Source organism: Glycine max, chromosome 7 (genome assembly GCF_000004515.6).
Source record: "Glycine max cultivar Williams 82 chromosome 7, Glycine_max_v4.0, whole genome shotgun sequence".
NCBI lineage: Eukaryota > Viridiplantae > Streptophyta > Magnoliopsida > Fabales > Fabaceae > Glycine > Glycine max.
Genome location: NC_038243.2, coordinates 4,890,262 through 4,911,776, shown reverse-complemented (window position 1 = coordinate 4,911,776; position 21,515 = coordinate 4,890,262). Strand labels below are relative to the sequence as shown.

Genomic DNA, 21,515 nt, shown 5'->3' with positions numbered 1-21,515 from the left:
ATCTTTATTTTTTTTACATATTTAACACTCTAATTGCACTTAACAACTTACCTATTGTCATTACTTGGGATTGCAAATTTAAACTGTTCACAACGATTCTTTCCTTTACTAAACTTCTATTGCATTCAGAAGAATTTGAAACAACCAAGATATTGTGGTTGTCCATGCTAGTACATTCTATCTCTAGAATGGGTGGACTTTGATAAAATAAAAAATAAAAAATAAAAAATGCGGCATATTTTCAATCTAAGCCTATGCACTAAGAGCAAAAATCCTCCCGTTTCACTACAGATTTTAATGCAAAAATGAATAAAATCCCTATTTCGGATGCAAATTTCATTTTATATACTAATATTACATATTGATAATAGGGTCTACTTCAATTAATTAAACAAAATATATAAGCTAGTGTAAATCTTGCGATAAAAAATTTCGTTTCATACTTTATAAAGTAATTTCTTACTTTCTCAAATACCAAATGTGACTTCCGTTGAACAAAACGTAACATTTTTTCAAACAAAACCAATGTTATCATATAGAAATCAATCGTCGTAAAAAAATAGAAAACACTTTGTGTAAAAAAATCTATCTCGTGTTACCAAAAATATCTTTGGTTATCCAAGTTCTGAATTGAAATTTACAAGGCAAATTAGGTTTGCCTGTGTAGACTGTGGACCCTATCCATGCTGTGGTCCCCTCTTCACCTCCACCAAACGCCGCAGCTACTGGATTCCAAAATCCAAAATAAAACCCTTCACTAGATTATTCATGAAATTCACCTAAAAGGAAACAAAAAAAAAAAAGAGAGAGATTATTATTCACTGAATAATTTTTAAAAAAAAACTTCACAGAATAAATAATTTTAAAAAAAATACCCAGACACAGAGCAAATTGATGATTAACCTGTATAAGCAAGCTGCCATAAAATGCCAATTTATCATTCTGACCGTTGAATCTCAGCCCTTCCTTTCTTATCGTACAAAACCTCCCATCTTATATCTCTGCTTTCCCTCTGCCATTATTTTTCCTCTATCAAAATTTTCCTCCTTCTAGTGGATGAAACCTACCCTCTCCCTCTCATGCTTCTTCTTTCTTATTACTACTATTATGCACACTTCACTTCATTCTCCTTCCTCTGAACTCTGAACACTCTTTCTCTGCCTCATTTTTTTTTTTTTTCAGTTTCTACTTTAGACCTATCCATTTCATAATACTACTTTGGGTTATATATATAAAGCCATTAAGGACCTTTTTCTTTTCCCTCTTATCCAATCATCCAAGTACTATAAAAACACCTATTTATATATATATTGCTTTGGTAATTCTCTTCCTGCTCTTGCTGAGTAGAATTGTATTGAATTGACACCTATATAGATAATGAATAATTTTGATGCATGTATTGCTGCCTTGTTTACAATTTTTTTTCTTAATAATCTATTGTATGAGTAGCCTAACTTGTGCTTCTTCTGTTTGTACTTGGTGCCAGAAACTTTGATTGTTTTTTCAATTCCAAAGGAGTGGAAAATGGCACCAAGAAACAGTCGCGGAAAGGCCAAGGGAGAGAAGAAAAAGAAGGAAGAGAAGGGTAACGAAATTCTCTGTTTTTTAGTGTTTCTTATCGTTTTTACTGAAACTCTCTCGTTCGCCTTATCCGAAAGCTGAAGTGCATAAAATCATTTTGGTTTTATAAAAAAAAACACTCAATTTGTTTTACTTTCTTATCTTCTTATCTGATAAGTGTTCATCAAAAAGTTTATCCTGTAAGTTGATTTTAGCTTATAGGATAAACTCAATGTATTTTATATCTTCTTAATTTTTTCTCCTTCTATAAGTGGTTATAGAAAAATGTTTATTCTTATACAAGAACAGGGTTAACAAAATTCTATGTCTGAATGATTCTTATAATTTTTATAGAAACTCTCTTTCTTAACTTATCCAAAAGCTGAATAGCATAAATTGATTTTAATTTATATTAGAGAAATTCAATTCAGTTTATCTTCGTATATTCTAAGTATAAGTGGAGAAGTTTATTCGGTAAGTTGATTTAAATTTATGGGATAAACTTAATTCATTTTATTTTCTTAATTTCTTTTTCTTCTGTAAGTACTTAAAGAAACTTTATCCAAACATTTTCTTAGAGCATGTTCAAATAGGACAAGTTTAGTTAACTTGATTGTTTTTCTCTTCTTCTGATTTTGCAGTTCTTCCGGTTGTCATAGACATCACTGTGAAGCTTCTCGATGAAACTCATGTTCTCAAGGTTTGTTTTGTTTATTTTGGGGGAGGGATTGAAAAAAAAAAGGCGTAATTTACTAACCATATCTCATGGCTGCTTACATTTTTTTTGCATTAACTAGTTATTGGCAACAAACTTGTCTGCATTTTGTTATTATTCTCATAAGTATCTTTTACTAGATTGTACTACTACCACCTGTTAGTGCTAAACTTTGTACCTTGTAGATTATTATTATTATTATAATTATAAGAATAAATATAATTGCCCACCATTAGCCACTTTTCCATTTAAAAATTCTTATTAGCTGTATTTAACTATTGTTTCAACTTACCATTAATTACTCTGTTGTGGGGACATAACCACAACTACCAGAAGTCCTGTTTCTAAACATGTGCTGCACGTTCATTCTCTGCCATATTTTTTCTTTTGTGTATCACATGGATGTGTGTACTTGTTGCCATAATATCCATAAATAGTAGTGTTTGGCTTCGAAATATCATTATTGCAGTATCTTTGACAAAGTATAATCGGGTCGAGCAATTTTCCTGATAACAACAAATCCAGCTTGAAAATCTAATCCTCTCACGTGTAGTTTGTATTTAAGAAAACTTTTTTTTTTTAAAATATACTTTTAAGTTGTATTTTATTTATTTATTTATTTCCATTTCCAAGTTCTAGCTCTCACGATTTTATTATTGTTTTTTATTCACATAAAATGGTTTATTTATTTATATTTTAAATTTTGAAGCAGGGAATATCAACGGACAGAATTATAGATGTTCGTCGGCTTTTATCGGTGAATACGGAGACGTGTTATATCACAAATTTTTCCCTGTCGCATGAGGTAAATTGCATACCATTAATTAATTAATTAATTAATAATTAATAAATTAACAACTCAAATTATTTTAATTTAAAGTCTTCAACTATTTGAATAGAGTTGCGTGGTTTCTTTACACACTTTGAATATACTAAGGAAGTTTGGGTAACAGTGCCGTATGAATGCCAAGATGTTTGATTTCTCTTTGACAATCTTGGACATAGGTACCCAATAGAAACCAAAACATCCGTCATCTCAATAAACATGCAAACAAAAATGAAATTGGTACATTTGGTATTTGCTATTTGGTAATATTAGCTGACAAACTCAATCCAGAAATCAACAAATGAATGTACACCTCATAAAAGTATGAATAACAACTTTTTTTCCTCCTAAATTATATAACAAATAAATAATTATGCATAGATAATTTTTTCTTGAAGGAATGCATAGATGATTTTAGACAATTTCCAAAAGTTTGAATTTCAATTTTATTATAGATCGATTAAAATACAACGCGTAGTTTTTGCTTTGTAAATACTGTTGAAATTGAATCGATACTTGAATTATATACTTTTTTTTTTATAACTTAGTCGGTTTAATTATGTAACGGTTCCACAGAATTGAATGGCAACACAACACAAGACAAACAACAATTATGTAAAATAGCACAAAACTGTTAAATTATAATTTCATAATTTAATTAATATTTGACTAATCCAAGTAATTTACCTCTCAATTCAATTTTTAAAACAAACCATGGTTAAATATAATTAAAATATAATAATATCTAATTACAAATTATCATATAGTTAAAAATTATTAATTTTATAATAATTAGTTAAAAAATTATATTTAAAATAATTTTTAAATAAAATAAAATTCTAAAATTATATGTCCAAATCATTTATTTCAATTATATTTAAACATTTAATGTGATCTAACAAAAGAACAAGAATTATGTTTTAAATTTATATTTTCATAACCAAACCCTTTTTCTACCATACAGGTAAGAGGGCCACGTCTGAAGGATACGGTGGACGTGTCCGCACTGAAGCCCTGCATCCTCGATTTAGTTGAAGGTACTAGTATATTATCAATAGAATTAATATTTAATATATATATTGTTATAATTATTCTCGTTCATTTTTTATTTGTTTCAACGAAGAAGAAAAAAAACTTTTCATTACGACGTCGTTGCGTTCATCTTGTTCCTCAACTTCGTTTTCTAAATTTTTCACGCGCAGAGGATTACGATGAAGACCGAGCAGTGGCGCACGTGCGAAGACTCCTCGATATCGTCGCCTGCACCACGAGCTTCGGTCCGCCGTCGCCGAAGAACGACTCCGGTACCGTCCAGAAATCCGGCAAGTCCGAGGCGCCGCCGTCGAAGCAATCGGCGAAAGATGCGGCGGCGGCCGACCTGGACGGCGAGATAAGCCACTCGTGCCCTAAGCTGGAGAACTTCTACGAGTTTTTCTCTCTCTCACACCTCACTGCACCAATCCAATGTATACTACTACTCAGTACTTACTCGCTCTCTTTCACACTTTTCTCCGTTTAATTAATTGCATTTGTGTGTGTGGAGTGTTAATGACGGAGTGTGTGAATCGATGCATGCAGATGTGAAGAGAGGTTCGAGGCGGCACGTGGAGGAGATATCGGAGGAGGATTATCTGTTCTCGCTGGATGTGAGGATTTTCGTTTTTTTGCGTTTGGATTTTGTGGCATGGCGCGTGTGGGGAACGTAAATTGATGAGCGCGTGTGTGTGTTGTGGCGCAGGTGAAGGTGTGTAACGGGAAAGTGGTGCACGTCGAGGCTTGCAGAAAGGGGTTTTACAGCGTTGGGAAGCAGCGGATACTGTGCCATAATCTGGTTGATCTGTTGAGACAGCTTAGCAGAGCTTTTGATAATGTAAGCTCTCCTTTTCCTTCTATTTTTCTTTTCTTGTTTGAACGAGTAATTAGTAAACCACACTTTTATGGTGGGTATGCTATGCATGTAATTAGGAATAAATATTTTAATTAAAATAAGAAAAAAAGGGATCAGATTTACACATAATTAAAAAAATTTCTCTCATATTTATCTACAATCAAACGCACATTTAGTCATTTAACGATATACTAAGTCCTTATATTTAATCATTTATTATCATTTTGGTTGTTAAATGTATTTTAATATATCATTAAAGTTAGGTTTAAGTGTTAAGGGAGAAAGGGAAGCGGGGAAGAAAAGATGGTGGGTCAGATCTTCCATTAATATTTTAATAAAAATTAACAATTAACATGGACTGATTTAAAAAAAGCTTAAGTAATGTATTTTTTCTTTAATTTAAAAAAAGCTTAAGATAAAATTTGAGGTGAAGGTCTTACGTAAAAGAAAAATAATGAAAAGATCAAAATTGCTTAATTTTAAAAATAATGAGACTTAATTGACCAAAAAGTTAAAAAATCAAATTCATACATGGTCAACTTTAAAAGTATAATTAAGCTTAAAAAAATTATTTGTGTTGCTTTTATCTCTCAGTATTTTCATTTGTACAAAAGGAAATTTGTCAGTTCTCTGTAAAGCAATAAGGTAGCGTGAATGGTATTTTTTTTCCCTAATTTAAAATTTTCTAAAACAAAAATATGAAAAAACTGTTAAATCAAACATGACAGCACTTCACAGTTGCTTAATGAAGTTTTGAAAAAAGCTCTGTTTAAAGATAATATATTTATGTACATTTTTTATTTTGATTTATTTTTATTTTTTTTAGGATGGAGGAAGGAGTTTAACGTAGGAAAATGGTGAACATACCCCATTTTGGGGTGGTTGAGTGTGGAACGAAAACAGAGATAAAAAGAAGAAAATAAAGGAAGAGAGAAAAAGTGAATGCGAGAAAAATAATGTCATGAGAAATGAAAAGAGCGATAGAAACAAAAAAAAAGGTGAAATTAATTGTATAGCAAGACGATATGAAAATAATAAGTGTTAACAACATACTCTTTATTATTGGTTAAAATTTATTGGAAACTATAAAATCATGAGGGATGCTCATTAAACATGTATTTAAGTAGTGAGACCTATGAACCTTTGTGATTTCCAATAAATTTCAATCAATAAAGAAATTGTGTTCAAACAATCATATTGTTAGCATTTCTATAATAATAATCTTTTAATATATGCAGTGTCTGAAATTCTGACTGAATCTGATTGGATAATTTTGCAGCAGCTATAAGTCACCATTAGCTTATTAATATTATGTTAATATAATTAAACGATAAATAATTTCGTCTGATTTGTTAAATAGTTTATAATTTTAGTATGGTTTTTCTTAGCTGGATCTATTATTTTTACCCTGGTACATGAGCATAATATGCTACTTATAAGGGAGAGAAAATTATGCACCGACAATGTCATCCAATCACAAACCATCATGTATGATAAGTTTATTGACTTTTACAATAATTGTCTTAAAAGTCATACCAACTGTGTGAACTGTGAATTGCGATTCAATGACAATGTAAAATTATTTTACAATGTCAATGCATGACCATTAAACTCTACTTCTAATTCCTTGTCACATTACCAATTTAGAGAGAAATTTTTGGTCTATATAGGAAACTCAGTATTAGTTTAAGATGACTGTTAACAACTCATTCTTTCAAATACCCATTTTGTTATTGGTTAAGATTTATTGAAAATCATAAAATCATGAGTAGAGTTCATTAGATAAGGAATGAGGCTCACAATGTTGTGATTCTAGCTAATGATAAAAACTGTTTAAACGAATGTGTAAGAGACTATGTTACTAAAATTTCTGTTAGTTTATTATATGTTTAGAATTTGATATTCAATAAAGTATGGGAGACCAAGAAAAGGTATAGATGTGCAATAAGATGAAATTTCAAGTTTCTAGTTTCAACATTCCCATTGATGGTACTATATGTTTAATGTGCTTTACGTTAGTCATAACTTAAACTTATTAAAATTTGCAATTTTACTCTTTAATTTCAGGCTTTCGATGATCTCTTGAAGGCATTTTCAGAACGTAACAAGGTATTGGAAACTTTTAAGGCACAAAATTTGGTATAACAAAAAGAACCATAGAACATCTTTGACTTCTATTGTTCCATGTACATCTTGTTCACTGTCGTCAACATTGTATTTATTTGTGCTCTGTCCCATTTTCTTGTCTTCAGTTTGGGAATCTCCCATATGGCTTCAGAGCCAACACGTGGCTTGTTCCTCCTGTTGCTGCACAATCACCCTCATCTTTTCCTCCTCTTCCTGTGGAGGATGAAACGTGGGGAGGAAATGGGGGTGGTCTTGGAAGAGACGGAAAGTATGATTTGGTTCCTTGGGCTAATGAGTTTTCATTTATTGCATCCATGCCTTGCAATACAGCAGAAGAAAGACAAGTTCGTGATAGAAAAGCATTTCTTCTGCACAGCCTGTTTGTTGATGTTGCCATTTTCAGAGCAATAAAGGCCATCAAATATGTTATGGAAGAGCCCAAGTTTAGCTGCTCAATTGTAGAAAATAATATTATTTACACTGAGAGAGTAGGTGACTTGAATATCAACGTCTTGAAAGATGTTTCTGTTGCAAGCTATAAGATTGATACTAAAATTGACAGAGTTGAAGCTACTGGAGTAAATCAAAAGGATCTACTAGAGCGAAATATACTGAAAGGAATCACTGCTGATGAAAATACTGCTGCCCATGTATGACATTTTTATATAGATAAGATTGATTTAATAGGTCACTTAGGGCTGCTTCTTTCCTTTCATGGAAATGACAAATTCTTCACATTTTATGTGCAGGATATTACCACTTTAGGTGTAATTAATGTAAGATATTGTGGTTATGTGGTCACAGTGAAAGTTGAGCGAGGAGTTAATGAAAATGTTGACTCTCCATCTCAACAAAATATTGAATTGTTTGATCAGCCAGAGGGTGGTGCCAACGCGCTCAATATTAACAGGTTCCTGAATCCTTCCACATTACACACTTTCATTAATTTACAACTTTGCATATTATTCATATCAGCTTGTTGTGCTCTCTCCTGTGGTCCCGCCCTCTCTCACTCTGTCTTTTATAGTATTGCAATTTTTATTAACTTGGTCTATGACATGAGTGAGTGAGTGAGAATAATGTTTTTGAATGAAATCTTGCATAGTTTTGACATTTTTTCTTAACAAGAATTTATGCTGGAAGTTTCTTTGTTTCTTTTGATGAAGTTTTGATCTTGCATTATTTTAGATATATATTAATTGCTTTTTTCATTTTGTCAGTGTGAGTTGTACTCCTAGAAGATTTTGATCACTTATGTATTGGTTTTAGCTTTTATGGCTTTCTTTCCTAGTTATTTTTTAATTTTGAATCTGTTTCTAGATGCTCTTTCTTACTTTATAGCTGCAGTTTCAACTTCTTGTGGTTGATCAAATTCTTATTCGTCACATGACGTTGTGTCTTGTGCCTTGTAGTCTGAGATTACTTCTTCACAATACAACTCCACCAGAAAACAATAAACCAATGTCTCAGATACAAACATTTGAGAGTGAAGAGTTTGGTGCTTCCCATGCTTTTCTGGAGAAGCTGATTAAAGAAAGTCTTGCTAAGCTTGAGGAAGAAGAACCAGGTATTGACTATTTTGTAAGATGGGAACTTGGAGCTTGCTGGATACAACATTTGCAAGACCAAAATAATACAGAAAAAGATAAGAAACTATCTTTGGAGAAGGCTAAGAATGAAATGAAGGTTGAGGGTCTTGGGAAACCCCTTAAAGCCCTAAAGAATTATAAAAAGAAATCTGATTCTAGCAATACTAATTCTGCAACTGAATATTCAAAGTTTAATCGGGAGGCTGAAAGCCCTCCATTTCCCTCAATTGAATCCCAACTTGAAACTACAGAAGCTGAGAATGAGCTTGTTCTGAAAAGGATATTATCTGAGGAAGCTTTTACCCGATTAAAAGAATCGGGAACTGGACTTCACTGCAAGGTAAGCCTTCTCAGTGTAATGAAGTACTTTCAAGTTTTATAACAATTGAAAGTGTCTGAACCAAATCATCTCTTGTGATTAACAGTCTATGCATGATTTGATTAACTTATCTCGAAAATATTACACAGACGTTGCTCTCCCAAAATTGGTAAGGATAGAATTTATTTGGTTGATTGATTGCACGGCTTTTGGTTAATATGACTCTGGTGATCTTTATTGTAGTCTTAATTGTGGAATACAGGTAGCCGATTTCGGCTCATTGGAACTCTCACCAGTTGATGGACGCACTCTAACTGATTTTATGCATACTCGGGGTCTACGAATGCGTTCTCTTGGACATGTTGTCAGTGCTCTAAACTTATTCACTTTATTCAGCTGTAAACATCTTTAATAGGAACCCGTTTTTTCTGTCCTAACTGTCCTCTTTGTTGACTTTTTTGTTCCTTTCCCAAACTTCTTCCACAGTCTGAATTCATGAAATTCAATTGTTAGCGTTTCATCAATAATTCAATTGTTAGTGTTTCATCAATATATCATAGTTTTACTAGTTCTGGAATTATGATTCTTTCTAATTTGCATTGAAGTTTCTGCTTTTACACTTCAAGTCTGCCACACATCTTATGAGAAGGTTGTGAGAGGGACTTTGTGTCTTAGGTTTAGAATCATTTATTAATATTTTTCATGACGTCTGATATTTGCCTTTTACTTTTCTTGATATGATAGGTCAAGCTTTCAGAAAAGCTTTCACATGTCCAATCACTTTGTATTCATGAGATGATAGTTCGAGCTTTTAAGCACATCCTGCGGGCAGTAATTTCTGCTGTTGACAAGGAGAAAATGGCTTCATCAATTGCTGGTGCATTGAATTTGCTGCTTGGTGTTCCTGAAAATAGAGAATTAGATAAATCACGTGAAGTTCACCCATTGGTGTGGAAATGGCTAGAGTTGTTTTTGAAGAAGCGATTTGATTGGGATCCTAACAAGTTGAATTACAAGGATGTGAGGAAATTTGCAATTTTACGTGGCTTGTGTCACAAGGTAATGGAGTCATGCATTTGTATATTTTCTAATTCCTATTTTCTAGGAATTTACTTGACTAAATTTTATGAACTGGGTTTTCTGCTTGAATATTTTCACTGTTCACATCCATGGAAGTATGGGTTTCAGTTTAACCTTCTCTGTGAAGTTGAAGTAGGCTCAAGTAGCTATATGGTGCTTGAGAATTTTACATACTCATATGCTACCTAGGTGACCTTATCAACATAACTGGATTCATCTTCTCATATGAAGTGGTTCATAAGACTCTTATGTTAAATCAGCAAACTCTTTCCTTCTCTCTCATTGACAGTTTGTTGCTTATCATCACTTTCTGTGCTAGGTGGGAATTGAGCTTGTTCCAAGGGATTTTGATATGGATTCCCCAATTCCCTTTCAAAAATCTGATATTGTCAGCTTGGTCCCTGTTCACAAGGTAACAAACAAGACATGTTGATTATAGGTTTTCTTGCATATTTTTTGAGGTTGATATCCAAACTTTATACTTAATGCTCGTGCTGATACTTTGCAGCAAGCAGCATGCTCATCTGCAGATGGAAGGCAGCTCCTAGAGTCATCCAAAACTGCTTTAGACAAGGGAAAGCTTGAGGATGCAGTTACCTATGGCACAAAGGTATCTACATCCAGAACCCTTTGTTTGGAAATCTTCAAATTGTGGACAAGGTTTTTCAACAGTCAACACATTTCATTTCAGAATTGTTGTGTGATATCTGCTATAATTCGTTGGTGACAGGCTCTTGCTAAGCTGGTAGCAGTTTGTGGTCCCTATCATCGGATGACAGCGGGAGCCTACAGCCTCCTTGCTGTAGTTTTATATCATACTGGAGATTTCAATCAGGTCTTATTTGTCTCATTTATGTTTTGGTATTGGTGGACATTGTTTCATCAGAAACCATTATTTACATAATTATATTCACCAAAAAAAAAAATTCACATTCTGTTGAAATCTTATCAAATGGAAAATAATTCAATTAAAAGTAGAGGAAGGGTATAGTCCAGAGCAAACTACCGGTAAAACCTTTAAAAAGGACCTGGCTCCATGTAATTTGGTTTTTAATAGGGCCCAATGGTCAATGACATTCTTTGGTCCATGTTATTGACACCATCCAGTGGGATAGGCTTGTTTGTTTGCTTTATGCAATAGGCATTTTAATTAAATATTTCAGCCATTGTTTATGCCAAAATATCTATTCTCTTTTTGATTTAGTAGAGTTTCAGGATTTGATTTCAATTCATCAAGTTTTTTACTTAAATCGCAGGCTACAATTTATCAACAAAAAGCTTTGGATATCAACGAGAGAGAGTTAGGTCTGGATCATCCTGATACCATGAAGAGCTATGGGGATCTTGCTGTTTTCTATTACAGACTTCAACACACCGAGCTGGCTCTGAAGTATGTTTTGCTCTTGTGCAATATAGTGATGTCTAACTTTTCATGAGTTTTTAAAGTTTAATTTAGTTTTTGAATTAATACAATACTTGCTTAATTTTTAATTTGAAAATGAAGAATTTATCCAGAGAGAAAATAAAGTTTACAAATCTGTGTTCTATGTGATGGGATAATCTAGGTTTTCTTTTTCCTCCTTAACAGAAATTTATGTATTGATGAACACAGATAGTGTAAAGATAGGTTTTGAAATATTGATTACTTCATTTTAATTTTTCTTCTGATTTAGCCTTTTATTACTTGGATCTACAATCAGGTATGTGAAGCGTGCTTTATATCTTCTGCATCTAACATGTGGCCCATCTCATCCAAACACTGCTGCTACTTACATTAATGTGGCTATGATGGAAGAAGGTCTGGGAAATGTACATGTTGCTCTCCGATATCTTCACAAAGCTTTAAAGTGCAACCAAAGATTACTTGGTGCAGATCATATTCAGGTTTTATTTTATTCATTTTTCTGATTTTGACAAATTATGAAGTTTGTTTTATATGATTCTTTATGCAAAATGTTGTATATAAATTTTCTTTTGAACATTTCTTAACAAGGAATTGTCAACAGTGGGATCTGTATGAATTAGCGTGCTATACCCCTGGCATAATAAATAAATAGTGAGGTTAAATGGTAGATAATTTTTAAAATTTGTTAGCTAGTTGGATAAAAAATGTTGATTTTGCTTTAATATTAAACGATGATATTTCCAGTACTTGTTATAATCCAGTACTTGTTATAATTATTTTATTGATTTAAATTCATAAAAAAACTGAATCAGATCATAAAGAAGTTACTAAAATAATAGGAACCTAAGGGATTGTATTGTTTGTTTAATGAAACTTCTCATCTGTGTTATAACACTTACATCTTCTTGGATGTTTTTCCTCTGCAGACAGCTGCAAGTTATCATGCAATAGCAATAGCACTTTCATTGATGGAAGCATATCCATTGAGTGTCCAGCATGAGCAAACAACTTTGCAAATTCTGCGGGCAAAACTTGGCCCTGATGACTTGCGCACACAGGTATACTGTTCTGTCACAATAGTATGTTCTTTGTGCTGAAAACACTCATTGGTTTTGAATATAAGGCTTAGACAATGACAAACACAACTTTGTAATTATAAGTAATATAGTTGGTAGTTTGAAGTCTCACATGATGTTGTAAAATAGTGTTTAAATGATTTGTATCATTGTTATGGTTATATATATTGGTGCTCCAGTCTCAATTTGTCTTTTTCTTTAAAAAAAATGAATGAGGAATTATAACTGTTTGCATAATCTATAGTTTTTTTTTTATAATTTGACAGGATGCTGCGGCTTGGCTTGAGTATTTTGAGTCCAAGGCTTTTGAACAGCAAGAAGCTGCTCGAAATGGTACTCGAAAACCTGATGCATCAATAGCTAGCAAAGGCCATCTTAGGTATGATAAAATTAACCTTGGCAATGTGGATCTGATACTTCATTGGCTAATTGTTGCATCAGGAAGTACTTCTCTCATGCATATTTTATTTGATGTCTTTTATGGAGCAACTCTCTTAAGTTATCATATTAGAAGTTGTATCATGTAATTTTTGTATGAAAGGTTGTGGTTGTTACATCCTTTGAGGTCTGCTGTTGATGTCAGTTTTCGATACAGTTGCCTGGGTGTTCTTATGGCTTGTATGAACTGCTCAATTTTGTTGACTTATAAAGAATGTTTTTCTGTACTTTTTATGCAATCATGCACATTTCATATTTCAAAGTGACAATGCTAATATGCATAAGACAAAAGACATGGACACTGTACAGACATAGAAACTGCTACAGAGCAAAATTTAATTTGTATGTGGCCCATAGAGTCATGTGCCTGAAACAGACAACTATTTTATGTGTCTGTCCATGGTTCATAGAGTGATATATTATCCTATTGACTTGTCAATGTTGATATGTTTGTTTGTACATATTGAGATATTCATATGATACAGTTACAGATACCTTTTGTAATGATTTATTTTTATCTTTATTGAATTTGCCAGTGTGTCAGATTTGCTTGACTACATTAATCCTAATACTAAAGGGAGAGATGCAGCAGCAAAGAGAAGAAGCCAGATAACAAAGGTATGCTGCTGATTTACTGGTCTTGATAAGTTCAACTCATCAGTTTGAGTCTTCAAACAGTTATAAAAAGAGTGTCTGATTATTGATTACCATTGCCAACAGTCGGTTATATTTGTCTTTTGATATAGCTACAAGGGTTTGACTAAGGCATTTTCAGGATTTTATTATGGAACTGTTGGTTGCCTTTGTTTAACTTGAACCCCTCTATAGGGTATTTTATTATGGCTTGACTATTGAGAAATATTCTTAAGCTGAAGATAAAGTGAACCTGAGAATTTGTCATCTGGGTCATAAGATCTCTTTCTCTGCTCTAAGCATTGCTTTTTTACTTTACTCTGTGAGATACTGAGATGCAGGCATCAATAATCTTTAATTGTAAATCTGGTCAGCTACCCAGTTTTTGAAAAATAAACAATGTACAGAAAAATGACATATTTCTGAGTTGACAAAGGCAAATAGTGTAGTAAAAGAATAAAGGGTGACATCGTAATTTGTAAGGTCCAACTAAATCATCTTCTCTATTTTCATATTTTCTTTGTACTCTTATAAAATGTAATTTTCAATAAATATGGAATGATCTTCAAGATTAATCCAGTCTGTTATAAGAAGGATAAGAAGTAATTGGGGGATCATATACCTAATGGAACAATTATTTCTTGTCGTGGAACTGTTAGTCTTGATATTATTGTGAGAACTGGCTACTCGTGCCACCTTTTGCCTACATTCGCATCTCCTGTAGTATAAATATACATACACACATGCATACATAATTAATATTTTAATATTGGGCAGGTGAGAGCAACGTCTTACCCAAACGTTGGGATGTCAAGTTCTGATGAATCTTCAAAAGAAATTCCAAAAGAGGCTTCAGATGAAGAGGTACAAATACCCATACTAGTAGGTAGTGCAGATTCTGAGCAGGAAAACAACTCTGGACCTGATTTGGAACAAGCTATTTTGAAACAAATATCGGACGAAAAGCCACAAATTTATGATGAAATCTTGTCTGAAGCACATGCTGAAGGAGAGGATGGATGGCAACCAGTTCAAAGACCAAGATCAGCTGGCTCATATGGCCGGAGACTGAAGCAGAGACGGGCAACACTTGGCAAAGTTTATAGTTATCAAAAGAATGTGGAAGTTGGCTCAGAATCTCCTTTTGTAAGGAGTCCTAATCCGAGTAGTAGGTATTATTTCTTGAAGAAGCGGACAATTTCACATGGGAGTTATACAGATGATCATACCGTAAACATCACCCAAGGTACTAAATTTGGAAGGAAAGTAGTCAAAGCTGTTACATACAGGGTCAAGTCTGTGCCCTCAACTTCCAAGCCTTGTGTAAATGAGAAATTAGAAAATGGGGATAAGCTGCTCAGTTCTCTTCCAGAACCTGATCCAACTGATGCTAATCCAGTTAAGAAGTCTATTGTTAGTCTTGGAAAGTCTCCTTCATACAAGGAAGTGGCCTTAGCTCCTCCAGGGACAATCTCTAAGTTTCAGGTCTATAATCCTCAAAGTGTGATTTCTGTTAGCAGTGAGCATGATGGTGGAAAACATGAAGAGGAAGATATTGAAGCTGATAGAAATGTTAATGTTGATCCAACCCCGACAGAGGTAAATGATATGGTTAAAGAGAAGAATGATGATTCTTTATCAGATTCTGTAGATGACTCACAGGATGATACTGGAGTTGCTATTGAGGGGAAAGAAGAAACTCAGTTGATTGTTGCTGTGCAAGATAATTGTATGAGTGCTGAGGGGCAATCAGGAGATGTTGAAGCTCAAGGAGCAGTTGATAACAGCATATTGATTCATGCAGTAGATGATCATGTGGATTCTTCCAAGCAAGAACTTGATGCAAGTAATTCATCTGCCAGTTTAGAACCTAGTGATAATACAAATCCCACTTCTCAGGGTGGTGAGGATTTAAAGGTCAATGTATCACCATCAAGTCAGAGTCATACTGGGGGCATCCCATATAAGAAATTGTCTGCATCTGCAGCTCCATTCAACCCATCACCTGCCATTGCACGTGCTGCACCAATTGCCATGAATATGACTCTTCCTTCTGGTCCTAGTGCAGTTCCTGCAATTGGCCCCTGGCCAGTAAACATGAATGTTCATCCTGGACCTACTACTGTGCTACCCACAGTTGCCCCAATGTGCTCCTCTCCGCACCATGCATATCCATCACCTCCAGCGACACCAAACATGATGCAACCGCTGCCATTTGTGTATCCTCCTTTTACTCAGCCTCAATCAGTAGCACCTAGCAACTATCCTGTCACTAGCAGTGCCTTTCATGCCAATCATTTTACATATTTGAACCCAACAATATCTAAGTTTGGTCCCAGTGCTGTTTGGCCTGGTTGTCATCCTGTAGAATTTCCTCTTCCAGTACCTATTGTTGAACCAATCCGTGATCCCATTTCAGAGTCACAAGTTCTGTGTCATGGCTCTGAAAGTCCAAGTTCAGCTTCAGTTCTTCCTGAGGACATTGACAGTATTGGGGATTCCAATCAAGGGGTAAAAACTTTATCATCAGAGATAAGTGAAGATGAAGCAGTGAGAGCTGGTTCAGAAAATATAAAAGAAAATGGTAATATGAATTTTCACGGGTCTGAAAATGCTGGGAACAAGCAAAATCAAAACTTTGGTTCAAATGGCAGCTCTAGCAGTAGTGAAACTAACATGGATGGTGAGAAAACCTTTAGCATTTTGATTCGGGGAAGAAGAAATCGAAAGCAGACTCTGAGAATGCCAATAAGTTTGCTTACTCGACCTAATGGCTCACAGTCATTTAAGGTTATTTATAACCGTGTGGTTAGAGGAAGTCATGCTACCAAGTCTATGAATTTGTCTTCTAGTAAAGATTGTACAGCTACTGCATAGTCCACAGTTCTTTGTTGTTACTAATGAAATGTTGCAGAATAATTGTGGGTAAAGAAGTTCTCATAATTTTGCACAACAGAGACCTGGTATTTCCATCATTTCTGGAATTGAATTACAAAGTGCCCTGTTGTATCAGCTCAAGTTTCATAGCTGCACTATCTTTTGGGAGGTTTCCGGTAGGTCTTCCACTTCCATATCTTTATATCTGCTGAAAGTTAACTTTATATATTTGAAATTTGAAGAGAAACTAGGAATCAATGGATCTTTTTGACAATGCAAATCAGATTTGACTGTCTAATCATTCAATTTCATGAAATATTCCAGATATCTGTGTCTATTTAAGATGGAGGATTGTAGGCTTTTCTTCATTAATATAAGGTATTATTTCACTGGCAAAAATTAGAGCTGTTTTATTGGTTCCTTTTCCGCAGAAATCACAGTTTTATGTTTCTGCAATGCACTGAAACCCACTTTTTTTTTTTATTATTTGCTTAAATACGAAGTTTCCTGTGCAGCAGCATTCATGCTAATCTCTTGCTCAGTCTACAGGTTCATCGCAGTCAGTTTCGGGGTTTCTGAGGTGCCTTCAAGGTGAAAATTTTGGTTCCCAATGTAGTTAGACAATTTTGATATAATGAATTACGGGACTGATGGATCGTTCTAATTATTATTTTTTTGTAACAACATTATCAATGACTTTGATAATAATTTTGTTCAATTGCATAAACTTTCTTAATTTCTTAATATGTTGTTATGTGGTAGTAGTAGTTCTTTTTTGTTGATTGAGTTAATATTTAGTTGTTACAATTGAAATGATGTGAAGGAACGTCATATTAATGAAAATCATTATTTGTTTAAATACATAAAGCCAAAATTTTAGCTCTATTCTTGAATTTAATATGCCTATCACTCAGTATCTTAATTCTCAAGGACAGTCAAGGTAACTCGTAACTTCCTAATATTATTTGAGGTGTGTCTATATGCTTCATTGTGAATATATATGTACGTGTGGGTACGTAGTGTGTACACGTCAAATTGCTTCATACTGCTGATATGTACGATAAAATTTAGAAGTATGAAATATTAAGGTTTGTTTCAAGAATCAAAGGAAAATTCGGTTCATAATTTTTTTTATAATGACATTAAATTACTTTTAATTATAAGTTTGTTTTGATTTATAATAGCTGTCAATCTTTAAACCAGGTATTTTAAACTTATTTTAGGTTTGATCTTTGTAAGTGGCTCCGACTAATTAAGCGCACAAGTTTATATCAGATTATTGATTGATTTTAAAGGTTTCACTGAATCACATTGAAAATCTTTAGCAAATTGTAAAACAGCTGGTAATGCTACGAACTTTGTATGTTCCTGTCAAATTATAGAGAGGGCTAACCGTCTTGAAGAAGGTGGTGAATGAATGTAATCTTGTCACTCAACAAAGAGAAAAGTATGATTCTTAAATTCCAATACATACATCTCCAGAAAAAAGAAAAAAGAGCTACGAATCACAAAAAATGTAGCGGTAAATGGAAGCTCATATGAATAGTAATTTACATTCTTGACCAAGCAACAGAAATCCGATGAAGAAAAAGCAAGCCAAAAGAATTCAATCTCGTGAAGTTGAGTGAGAAGGCCAAGCATGGATTGTCCAACTTGGCAAACTTCTAGCTGGCTATATACGCATTTTGCACCTATATGTACACCAGGAAAGCACACCCAGAAATGTCATCAAGGAACAATTCCAAAAAGAATTCAAATGATATGCCCACACACAGACTTGAACCAGTATGTGATTTAACATGGGCAGGTTTAATGGAACAAATGACAACGCTTGTGGAAGTGCAAAACTAGCAGCAATCACATTCCCCCTGCTTCATCAAAGTGGTATAAGATAGTTTATATCAGATAAAACTAAAGCATTTTGCTTCTCAGCACCATTTTCACTAAACAGATGATATAAAGTCAGGGAATGAAAAAAAGAAAATAAAGTGCTTGATTACTTGGAAATGTAGCTCCTCCAACAGGGTCCAATTGGAAGTTAGGAGGTAGAGAACGCATCTCTGATTTTTTCAAATAAGCCAATACTTCAAGAACAATAGCTACAACAACCATAATACCAAAAACGAATCCGTAGCCTATCTTCCAATCACTGCCTGCCCCCGCAGCTTGCATCCCCAACACTATGTTAATGGCTGCAAATATAAGTGCCATCCTTCCAAACCAACTGTGGTACCAATTCCAAATTTTTCGGATCTTGGAATCCTTGTTTGGTCTCAAGAAGAGTGCCAATACCTGAATTTAGCACAAAATCAGTTTACTCATCCGACATGGGTAAAATATATTTTTGACCCCTCAAAATATTTCGAAATATCAGTTTTGTCTCCATTAAAATTCAATACATTTTTAATCTTTACATTTACTCAGAAATACATTTTTTAATCAGCCAAAGATATAATGTATATGTAAAAGGGTACCAGAGGTACCAATACGAGATAGTATCAGTTACATGGCAGCTAACATGTATATCGCACCCTGCATGATCCCCCTACTCAGAAATACATGTTTTTAGTCCACGACCAAATACTAAAATTACATCACTTTTGGTAAATATGACGACTAAAATCGTAGTAAATTTTTACGCGGAACATATTATACATATGGGTCAGTGACAAACCTGAAGAATACTTAGTACCAGAGCAAAGATGCCTATGCCTCTGTGAGCTGGTATATGGACATGCATTTTGGAATAGAGTTGTAATCCAAGAACTACTGTACCAAGCCCAAATGTGAATCCTACAAACTGAATGATTGCATGGAGATAGAACCATAAGGGATCCTTGTGCCTGAAATATCTAGCAATAATAGCCCCTACAGGCAGGATTAGACCCCACCCTATTATAGCCAAAATTCCATGGTTCGTCCTCATCTGAATCAATTCACTGGATACAGGACCCGTAGAACCTGTCAAAGCATAGTTGATCAAGTTTCTGCACTCAAAAAGCTATACATCATAAAATGCCATGTTTCATCATGCAGTTATATATGAATAAGACGTGTGTAAATTTTATTGGATAAAAACAAGGATCAATTCTAGTTTAGACCCTTCAAACAAAAATCATTTTCTGCTTTAATTGCTAAGTAATTTTGAGTTGGAACATGGTTGTTTAAATTAATATATGATTCTATAGTAGTATAGTACCATCATGTGTTTCACTAAAGTGAAATTATGCTAAAAGGAGCCGAAGAGAATTCTGTTTCTTAAAAAGTTTGCTTGGATTTTGGAATTGAAAACAGCTTTCACTATGTGCAACAAATTATAAAATGACATATATGCTGAACTTCTGTTAGAGTCATAGAGAAATGGCATTAGACCTGCAGAAAAATCAAACACGATAGCTGTTTTGTCTTCATGCTTGGAGAGGTGGTGGTTCTGTGGATATTTGCTACCAAAAGCCAACAGAATTGGTTGTTTCTGAAATGGGGTTGTCATCTGCAACTGAAATGCTATATGAATTTCAGCTCCATTAGTCGCCACAGCCGCAGGGATATTATTGAGGAGGAGTTCACCTTTGTCTATTATGACTTCTGATTGCTTCCTACCCCTTAGGTAAAATTGCTTGATTTTTGCATGACCATGTTTACTAATCCATCCCACCATTGCACTGGAACCAACCATCATACCATCCCTAGAAAACCCAATTCCTACCCACCCTATTGTGTAGGGAGCAGATAATATGATAGTTGTGGTATCACCATTCTGGAAGTACTGCAATAAAAAATCACTAATAAGCTAATTATATTGTAAAGGGACAACCTAATCATTCACAAATTAAAAACTAATGTACTCCAATGCCAAAGGCTCTTCGCTCTGTAAAGGTACGGGAGCGAGTAATTGTAAGCAGCCTTCCCCTTCATATGTGGATTCAAGCTGACCAACCGGTCACTGACATAACTTATTGCGCCAGAGCTCACACTCCATTCACAAAACTAAAAATTTCTTGCTAGAATTTAGATTTGGTTTGGTTATCTGAGAAACAACAGTTAATGACGTACAAAAAAATTGTACTTGCATAACAAATGAGACCAACCTGAACTAGATCAAAGTGAACTAAACTAGACAATCAAGAGAGAAAAAGAATAGTTAAATGGGTATAACTAGAACCCCCACAAGACCACAACAAAATGAACTTACCCTCAATTCATAGGTGTGCCATACAGGTGTGCATATCATTTGAGATATATTCTGGTACGGTGGAGGGAGGAAGCTTTGATAATTTGTGTTCTTGCAAGTGTTTTCTGCTGTAACAGTAGGACCACTTCCACTGCCATCCCCCAATGCCGTGATTTTGAAAACCAAGACAAAATTCAGAACACATAGCTTGACAAAACATGGCCATATCTGAGTCCAAGATCTACTATTTGCCATTCATAGACACTTGGTTAAGTGAGATACAAGAATAGTAACAAATGTGGCTACAAAATTCACTAACAAGAGAAGGAAATGTGAATAGGGAATGCCTAGCAAGGAAGCAGACTTGAGAGATAATTAAATCTCTTGCATTTGAAGATTAAAGTTTGGTGGTTGTTGTGGGGTTTAGTGGTTGGTACAAATAGGTAATCATCACTCTCATATTCTTGAGAACTCAAATATCAAGCATCATTTATTTCTCTACCTCAAAACATTATTTTTTCTTCCTGTTAATACATCATTTTCCATATTTATTCATTCTCCAATGTTATACGTTCAAGTGTTAAATACTTTCAATCACGAGAATGGTAGTAATGGAACATAAAGCTGCAATAATTTGGCTTCTAAAGGAACGGGATTGCTTGTTCTGCCCAAATGATAGTCTTCTAGCAACTTGAACTGGACAAGTACGGCATAATATAAAAGTGGCCTTACCCATCAAAGTAAAAAATAAAATAAAAATGTTATTGACTTAAATGCTTATGTTTTTAATTGAAATTTCTGTTTATTAAAT

General features: G+C 34.1%; 2 protein-coding genes across 4 annotated transcripts; one reads left to right on the top strand and one right to left on the bottom strand.

Annotated features, from left to right (window-relative positions):
* Window positions 1-978: 978 nt before the first annotated feature.
* Window positions 979-17,277, top strand: LOC100808136 (protein TSS). 2 transcript variants are annotated; one of them, XM_006583167.4, is made up of 26 exons: window positions 979-1,318; window positions 1,487-1,585; window positions 2,202-2,260; window positions 2,988-3,080; window positions 4,066-4,138; window positions 4,304-4,567; window positions 4,680-4,747; window positions 4,840-4,971; window positions 7,057-7,098; window positions 7,242-7,766; window positions 7,866-8,026; window positions 8,529-9,045; window positions 9,131-9,193; window positions 9,287-9,388; window positions 9,769-10,083; window positions 10,424-10,516; window positions 10,613-10,714; window positions 10,835-10,939; window positions 11,361-11,494; window positions 11,805-11,988; window positions 12,436-12,567; window positions 12,852-12,964; window positions 13,560-13,641; window positions 14,434-16,709; window positions 16,858-16,911; window positions 17,076-17,277. In XM_006583167.4, exons 2-24 carry the CDS (start codon window positions 1,525-1,527, stop codon window positions 16,531-16,533), a joined length of 5,520 nt encoding a protein of 1,839 aa, XP_006583230.1. In that variant the 5' UTR covers window positions 979-1,318; window positions 1,487-1,524; the 3' UTR covers window positions 16,534-16,709; window positions 16,858-16,911; window positions 17,076-17,277. The 2 variants fall into 2 exon arrangements, with proteins under 2 accessions (XP_006583230.1, XP_040873218.1); XM_041017284.1 differs by having other exon boundaries at window positions 4,304-4,582.
* A 653-nt stretch (window positions 17,278-17,930) lies between these two features.
* LOC100807608 (cytochrome b561 and DOMON domain-containing protein At3g61750) lies at window positions 17,931-21,386 on the bottom strand. Of its 2 annotated transcripts, none has more exons than XM_006583165.4 (5): window positions 20,726-21,386; window positions 19,906-20,299; window positions 19,208-19,494; window positions 18,534-18,825; window positions 17,931-18,404 (listed from the first exon to the last, which is right to left on the bottom strand). In XM_006583165.4, exons 1-5 carry the CDS (start codon window positions 20,957-20,959, stop codon window positions 18,391-18,393), a joined length of 1,221 nt encoding a protein of 406 aa, XP_006583228.1. In that variant the 5' UTR covers window positions 20,960-21,386; the 3' UTR covers window positions 17,931-18,390. The 2 variants fall into 2 exon arrangements, with proteins under 2 accessions (XP_006583228.1, XP_003528791.1); XM_003528743.5 differs by having other exon boundaries at window positions 17,931-18,401; window positions 20,726-21,384.
* Between the last annotated feature and the right edge of the window lie 129 nt (window positions 21,387-21,515).